The 7,887-nt window shown below is 35.6% G+C and overlaps 1 protein-coding gene and 1 long non-coding RNA gene across 4 annotated transcripts; one reads left to right on the top strand and one right to left on the bottom strand.

The window, feature by feature from the left end:
• On the bottom strand, positions 1-927 carry LOC122038752. Its single transcript, XR_006127938.1, has 2 exons — positions 743-927; positions 1-300 (listed from the first exon to the last, which is right to left on the bottom strand). It is a non-coding gene; the product is annotated as an uncharacterized LOC122038752 (long non-coding RNA).
• Positions 928-2,513: 1,586 nt separating this feature from the next.
• On the top strand, positions 2,514-6,242 carry LOC122038749 (NAC domain-containing protein 75-like). Of its 3 annotated transcripts, XM_042598670.1 has the most exons (7): positions 2,514-2,681; positions 2,785-2,905; positions 3,006-3,302; positions 3,430-3,607; positions 3,677-4,233; positions 4,319-4,405; positions 5,693-6,242. In XM_042598670.1, the coding sequence occupies exons 3-7, from the start codon at positions 3,147-3,149 to the stop codon at positions 5,771-5,773; spliced, it is 1,059 nt and encodes a 352-aa protein (XP_042454604.1). In that variant the 5' UTR covers positions 2,514-2,681; positions 2,785-2,905; positions 3,006-3,146; the 3' UTR covers positions 5,774-6,242. The 3 variants fall into 3 exon arrangements, with proteins under 3 accessions (XP_042454604.1, XP_042454603.1, XP_042454605.1); XM_042598669.1 differs by lacking the exon at positions 2,785-2,905; XM_042598671.1 differs by lacking the exon at positions 2,514-2,681 and having other exon boundaries at positions 2,721-2,905.
• The last annotated feature ends 1,645 nt before the right edge of the window (positions 6,243-7,887 follow it).

Raw genomic sequence — 7,887 nt, 5'->3', positions numbered from 1 at the left:
ACTGCATAAATCTTATAAATGATTGAATTATAGAATACAAATTTAAATGTATATTAACCGTGGTCTTAAATACATTTGACAGTGTGTAAAGAAACCTAGTAGATCAAAAATGTAAGGAAATACTAAAGGTAATTGGTGTTAGGTTTGTATAGCACATACAGTCAAAATAAATGAGGAAGAAAGTGACACAAAAATTAAGGCCCTAGTAGTTGAAAATAAATGATGAAGAAATGTAGTAGTTCACCTCTAAGGCCCTCAATGTTGCTATTGTTGATTGAAGAAAGTGCCAAATGCAACAACCTGCAATTAAGACGAAAAAAAACTATGTTTTAAGCTAGTACAGAAATTAGCAGTGCAAAAAATTTGATGGAAGCAAGAACTTATTCAATTTTTTCAGAGCATGCCTGAAATAAAAGGAATCACGAATTGGAATTTGAATTCTACAGTTACAGATGTATTTCATTTTGGCAGATAACCATTACATGATGGGAATTCCATATTCCAAAAGATCGAAAGGTACTGAACTTCACAATTTCAATCGCATTGGCTTCCAAAACCAATGCATTTATCCTCAATTTAAATAACGCGAGCAAGCAAGAGAAAAAAAAATCAGGGACAATTTTGGTCAATATGGAAATTTTTTCTGATGAAATGAGAATTGTTTGCCTCGGATCAAACAATCTCCGTTGTACAAAATATATGAAGCTAGAAGCACTTAAACTGGAAAAAAAAAAAATCAAACCCAAGGCTCTGGAAGAAGAGGATGTGAATTTCTGGTGGCCTGACGTGATCCATGGCTGTTCCGGATTTGAGTAGACCAGCGGAGCAGGCGGCGCTGGAGCGCCGGGTGAGGAGGAGCCCGGCGGCGGGCGTCAGAGGACAGAGGGTTCCTCGCGATCATGGTGAAAGAACACAAAGTTGGGCCGGGCTTCGGAAAGTGATGCAAAGTTCCCTTCTTGAGTTACCATTGGATCGGACCGCACACAATCCGTCCATTAATTCCAAAATAAAAAACAGTGTTTTTTGGCCAACTAATAAGGTGCGTTTGGTTTAATGTTTTCTATTTTTATTTTCTAAAAAATATATGTTTTTTAGAAAATAGAAAATGAATTTTAAACCTTCTTTATTTTTTCAAACAAATTTATCTAATTTTTTAGAAAATAGACAGAAAAAAATAAACCAAACACTATTTTTTAAAAATACTTATTTTTCAAAAAATGGAAATAAAAAATGCACAATTAAGCGCACCCTAAGTTTCTTGCTAGACTGATATATATTTTTTAAAATAAATACATTTTCTGATTTATTCACATTTTAAAAATTATTTCTCTTAAGATATATTTTATCAAATTAATATTTAAGAGTATCAATTTTAAATTAGAAGAAATAGATAAACAATAAGACTTGATTTTATATAATTATGAACTCTTTAAGTTCATTAGTTTTTAATCGAAACCAACCAACTGATAAATCTAAAGAGCTCAGAATAATATGAAATCAAGTCTTATATACTTGTCTAGTTCTTCCAATAATATCTATACCCTTAAACATAAATTTAACATAATATATTAAGAAAAATATTTTTTTAAATAGGAATGTCTTTAAAAAAATCTATTTATTAAAAAGTTTATATTAGTAGACTATAAAAGTACATGATTTAATTATTTTAAAAGTTAAATACATATTGGTTTCTTCAAGATGACAAAAAGGTGAATACGCTCGTCCCCAGCGTCCCCGTCAACTCGTCCCAGGACCAACACGAAAAAAGTAAATCACGAACGACTACTAATATTTGGAATAATGACTAGCACATATTGATTTCTTCAAGCAACTTAGCTAGGGCTGCTAGGCACAAACATGAATAAAAAACAATCCAATTTAATTAAAGGGAAGAAAATAAACGGGCGGAGCTTTAAATATGGCACATGATAAAAAAATAATAATAACTTAATATGATTTAATGGTCAAACTTGTGAAATACAAGTCTCAACGTATTAATGATTTGATGTTGTTCTAAATCAAAATCATGAATTACGCTGATGTGATATATACTTTCATTAGGACCCACGAAAGGTCATTAATGTATTTTCAAAGAAAAAAAACACCATGATAATCTTATAAGAGCCTAAATCATGAACTCCGCATTAACGCATCCATCGGTGGCCTCATGCATGCCAATTGCCAAGCGTATACATTTATATAAAGCACACATGTGATAGTAGAAAATGAATATATTTAACTTGCAAGTGACCGATTTTCTTGAGGTCATACTTTTTAAAAATATCATTTAAGATTTTTTTAGGAGGACAAGAAACTTTTATTGAATCAACAGAGTATAGATAGAAATATGAATCACTATAAACCCTAACAAAAGCTATGCACATAAAATGTTAATTCTTTTTTCCTTTTAAATAACAGTGTTTTTCATAAATATTGGAACTGATAGGGAGCTGCTTGTTATTGAAGCTTGCATGTGATGTATATCATATTGAATTCGGGCCCCATCCACCCTCTCTCCTACTGCTCGCTCATACGTGACTTGAGAACGAAGCAACCCCCTGCCGCTGCCTGTGCCTGCCGCCTGCTGTGCATCCCTCAGCCGGACCTCTTTTTCTCTGCACTCATCCTTCCTCATGCCCTAAACGATCATCATCATGTCACCCCATCTCGCTGCCCACCATGTGAGCCCTCTTCTCTCTTTCTTTCTCCGATATGTCTGCTTAATTAATTTATAATTTACGGAATCATTCGATGGGAAATTAAGTCGAGTCTCTGATCGATTAGTTCCACTCCACTGTCCGGAGGTTCTTTTGGAATACATGGATATGGTAGCCGTTCAGTTCCTGCTTTTGCTTTACTAGAGACACGCTGCCTGCCCTCTTTAACGCCTAGAAGCAAACTTGATGTATAGATATATATATATCTACCCGGCCTACATATAAGTCATTAAAGGTGTTTTTGTTTGTCCATGTTGTTTGTTTTTCACAACCTTTTCCTTTTGCTAGACATGGCCGGCCTTCAGTTAAAGTAGCTAGCTTGCTAGCTAGCTAGAGCTACCTGCAGCTAGATGACTGATCGATCTCATTAATTTCTAAAGAGGAGATCGATCGATCCCTGGACTCGGGGGCCATGAAGCTGCAGCAGGCATGGAGATGACGATGATGAGTCAAATAATAGGTTCCAGAAGCAGTAGCAGCTCCATTAATCTCATCGACGCGAATTCGAAGCTGGAAGAGCACCAGATCTCCGCTGCCGCCGGCCGGCACTGCCCGAGCTGTGGCTACAAACTAGATTTCAAGCCGGTAATTAATTAATTAATTAATTAACTGAGCTAGAATTGAATTAACTCGTTTTAATTTACTTATTCGATCGATATATCTTCACTCAGTCTGGTCGGTGTGTGTATGCATGATTATATTAATTCATTAGGACTGGGTCGGACTGCCGGCCGGCGTGAAGTTTGATCCCACCGACCAGGAGCTGATCGAGCACCTGGAGGCCAAAGTGAGAGCTGAAGGAACGACGTCGCACCCCCTGATCGACGAGTTCATTCCGACCATCGACGGCGAAGACGGCATCTGCTACACCCATCCGGAGAAGCTTCCAGGTTCATATTATATAATTTGCGATCGATTCGTAGTACTCTGAGTTGCCAATTATGAGTATATGCCATCAGGTGTGACGAAGGATGGGCTGAGCAAGCACTTCTTCCACCGGCCGTCGAAGGCGTACACCACGGGGACGAGGAAGAGGAGGAAGATCATCATCCAGGGGGAGTGCGAGAGGGGGGAGACGAGGTGGCACAAGACCGGGAAGACGAGGCCGGTGGTGGTGAACGGGAGCCACAGGGGGTGCAAGAAGATACTGGTGCTGTACACCAACTTCGGTAAGAACCGGAAGCCGGAGAAGACCAACTGGGTGATGCACCAGTACCACCTCGGGGAGCTGGAGGAGGAGAAGGAAGGGGAGCTGGTGGTGTGCAAGATATTCTACCAGACGCAGCCTCGGCAGTGCGTGCCGCATCACCACCACATGATTCTCGAGGCTCAACGACAGCAGCAACAGCAGCAGCAGCAGCATCAAGGTCCGGGCATGGCCTTGCACATCAATACCCCAACAAACCCTATCTCTGCCTTTGTGTCTTCTTCCCCGGCCATAATTCAGCAGAGGCCGGCCCTCATGCTCGACGACCCATTTCAGGTCTCCGGAATGCTTCTGCGAACTCAGGTCAATGTACGTATGCTCTGTATTGAGCAAATTAAATTTAGCTATGAATTCATTCTGTTTTTTTAATGGCAAACGATGACGGCGGCAACAGGAACAGCAGAAGCTGCTGCATCCATCCACTTCAGGTTTGGAAGAGATGATAATGGGTTGCACTCCAACAGCTACCAAAGGAATAAGTGTAAGAACCCTAATCAAATATTATATGCATTCATTGATCATTTAAATCATATGTATTTTAGCTTAAGCCAATTTCTTCTGATGAAAGATAGTAATCAAAATGTTCAATCAATACATAAATTACATTATTTCCAATAGTGTTTATATATCTAGATCATCAACCATAATATATATAGCAACGCCAAGAGTTTCTTTGTGGCTTTTATTTTATTCCAAACTCCTTCAAATGATATCAATATTATACCATTGACCACCTCTCTTCTCCTTTTCTCTTTTTTTATTCTTGTCTTAGTTTTAATTATATTTGATAGAAAAGGAATTAATATAAAATATATATTAAATCCAAATATATATCTGTCAATTTTTCTTATGTTTACATAATTAATCTTAGGCAGACATGCAGATGAGAATTTTCGAAGTCACTTGAAAGTCTTCACGCAAGCATTTTTTGACATTGATGATGACCTAGTTCTTAGAAATTAATGTCTTGGGAATGAGATCATGAGATCAGTGGATCACCTAATTGGACTAAAACAAAAGGATAATATTTTTTTTATTTTTGAAGGTTTTGGGGTTTAGGAGAAACCCTATATTCAGTTCTAAAGCATAATTAGTTGGACCAAACTAGAACAACATATCATAACTAGAAAAGATGCATAATGAAGTACGTGCATGGAAATTGATTAATTAATTAAGAGAGTGTTAGGCAGATATTGGTTAGAATTTACTTGCTGGTCCTAATTATTAAAAGCAACCTATACTATATAAACTGTTCATCATTGATTGGATAAACTAACAAGTGTTACCTTGAGTTCATAAGGATTACATTTAGGCTTATTCGGCATTAATGGACGTTCTTGTTTTAAATTTTAACTGGAGAACCGCATATGAAATCAGAAACAGACAAAGTGATAGATACAATATAAATAATCAAATATAGTTGAGCAACCTTAACAATCAAACCTAATAAGTATGGATTAATAAATTAAAATGACAATGTGATTGGAAAGTGGAATGTTTCTTAACGTACCACAGATTGACAAAATGGCAAGAACTAAATAAGAATGACAGAATGTGATACAATCTATGCTCTTTTTCTACTCTGTTTATATATTTCCATATAGTCAATTGGAACCTCAATTTGATTTTCTTTTTCTTTGCATGTCATGTGTGTCTTTCCTGAATGTAAAACACAGTAATTTCTTTATCTTTCTCCCATTAACTAGATTCCTATCTCAAAAGTAGATGAGGTTCATATACCCTTTTCATGCTTTACATAACTTGGCAGGAAACACTAGTCCCACAAGCTCAAGAGCCAGAATGGCAGTTCCAATACTGGTCGCCTGAGAACCGAGATCATCATGGGTAATAGCGAAGAACAAGATAAAATTCCAAGAAACAAAGATCATAGAAACACCATCATTACCATCATCGTCAGCAAAATAAACACGATTCTGCCCAAGTTATTCCATGTCAAATTAAAGAAGAAGGGAAACTAATTATAATCAGTACTGTCTGCACAGCGAACCGAATTGGGGGGAAACAAAGTGTAGTCCTAATTGGAAAAGAAAGGCAAAGAGAAGATATAAAGCAAAAAAAGAGGCAGAAGGAAGGGCAAGGAAAAGGAAGGTGCTGCTGTTTGCTGACATCAAAACCAACGCTAACTCATCATTGCAACATCACCATCATCTCCAGTGGCAGCTTAAATTTTTTGTGCTTAGTTAGTTCTTCTTATATATATTGGCATTACATAATAAACATGACCACATGCATGTTCTTACAACTTTTACTCCTTTTTATTTTTGGAATTAATCGTCGTCTCTGGTATTTTGAAATGAGCTTTAGTTTGAACATCTTTAATAAAGAAGTATGTGGGAGATTAGTAAGTTCTTTTGCGACCTTTTATTTGCTTTTGACATGAATGGGAAGTTGCCTGATGGAACCTTCTCTGTAGCTTCACAGCAGAAGGAATAAAGCCTGCAGAGTTCTTAAAAGGATTGTTTTTTGCTTAGAGTTAGTGCCATTGAAGCAAGTTTGGAATACTTGTACACTGTGACATGGATCGATCGATGCAGTTCCAAAATCTTTGGGGAAATGAATTAAGTGAAGAGATAATTTTAAAAAAAAAAACAAAGAACTGGTGTAGATGATGATGAGTGAGAATAAGGATATATTCTTAGCAGAAAATGAAGGGCATGTCTTCTTCATGTCTTTGTCTCGCGGGAGATGCTGTTCAAAAGGTGGAGTTAGGCCATTTGGTGATGTGAGGGTTCTGGTCCCGTAAAGAAGTTGCCGGAGGAATTGTGAGGTGGAGAAGGAGAATAATAGAACATGCAGTGCCTTTATTTTGGAGTTCTCTTATAAATATACATATATATATAAACTGCTTTTAGAATGATTCTTAGACCTTTAATTATTCCCTGTTATCGTTGAAAAGGGTTAGGAAAAATAAATAAATAATAATAATCATAATTTAGTGTTTGTAAAAATAAGTATGCGAGGGATATTGTTAGCATTATTCTTACTCTGAAAATTCATATCAAAATTCTCTTCTAAAATAATGGCTTTGTCCTCTTCCGATCCAGTAGGCATTCCTTCCAGAAGCTCCTTGACATACCGCCTGTAATCCGATTGGATTTGAACTGAGTTTAGTGAGATTGAACAGGGGTTAATAGCCCGGTCTAGTTTACTAGTCGGACTAGCCCAAATCGACTCGGCCCGTGAGTCAGGGAGGACAGAATCTTATCATAAATTCTGGGACCCACGAACTAAAAACATTTAAATAATTTAAAATAATAATAGAAACGAAAAGTAATAACGGGAGGAAGAAGTTTGAGTTTGTTATTAGGAATTTTAAGATAGTTAACTAAAAGTTTAAATTAAAATAAAATAAAAATTAAATTATATTTATAGATAAAAAATGTTTTCTATATTTATTTAATTTTCTTATATATATTTTAAAAATTTTACAAATTAAGTAAGTTTTGAATCCTAAATTATGTTTTGAATTTAAAGATAGATAGATAAATAAAAAATAGCTTCTATTTGTTATTAAAAAATTATAATAACAAATTAAAAATAATAAACCGATGAAAATTATGAAGTAAAGTAGAGAGAAATTTCGAATCAGAATCATAATTTTACATGCAACTCTTAATCATAAAAAAAAATTTATTTCTACCCTCTGCATGCAAAGTATTACTTGTTTCAACTCCCTCATATAAATATTATTACCTAAATTACCCTTTAGATTTTTTAGGTATAAAAAGTCTAAAAACGAGTATAATTCTGGTTAACTTCAGCACTTTACACTAGAATATAGTACTTTATATTAGAATCTAGTACTTTATACTATAATCGACTATATTTTCTATCAAAATTAACCCTCATATTTTTTCGATAAATTCGGCACATTAAACTAGAATTGAGTATATTTTCTATTAAATTGAGCACGACTTTTTCCCTGCTTAATATAATTCCTCA

Source organism: Zingiber officinale, chromosome 1A, assembly GCF_018446385.1.
Source record: "Zingiber officinale cultivar Zhangliang chromosome 1A, Zo_v1.1, whole genome shotgun sequence".
Taxonomy (NCBI): Eukaryota; Viridiplantae; Streptophyta; class Magnoliopsida; order Zingiberales; family Zingiberaceae; genus Zingiber; species Zingiber officinale.
This window is presented reverse-complemented; position numbering and strand designations above follow the sequence as displayed.

What these genes read in the sequence shown, in the direction of transcription:
- LOC122038749 (XM_042598669.1), top strand. Translation starts at nt 3,147, where the DNA reads ATGGAGATGACGATGATGAGTCAAATAATAGGTTCCAGAAGCAGTAGC. An exon ending in ACAAACTAGATTTCAAGCCG is followed by an intron (nt 3,303 to 3,429) that starts GTAATTAATTAA and finishes TTAATTCATTAG; the next exon opens with GACTGGGTCGGACTGCCGGC. An exon ending in TTCTGCGAACTCAGGTCAAT is followed by an intron (nt 4,234 to 4,318) that starts GTACGTATGCTC and finishes CGGCGGCAACAG; the next exon opens with GAACAGCAGAAGCTGCTGCA.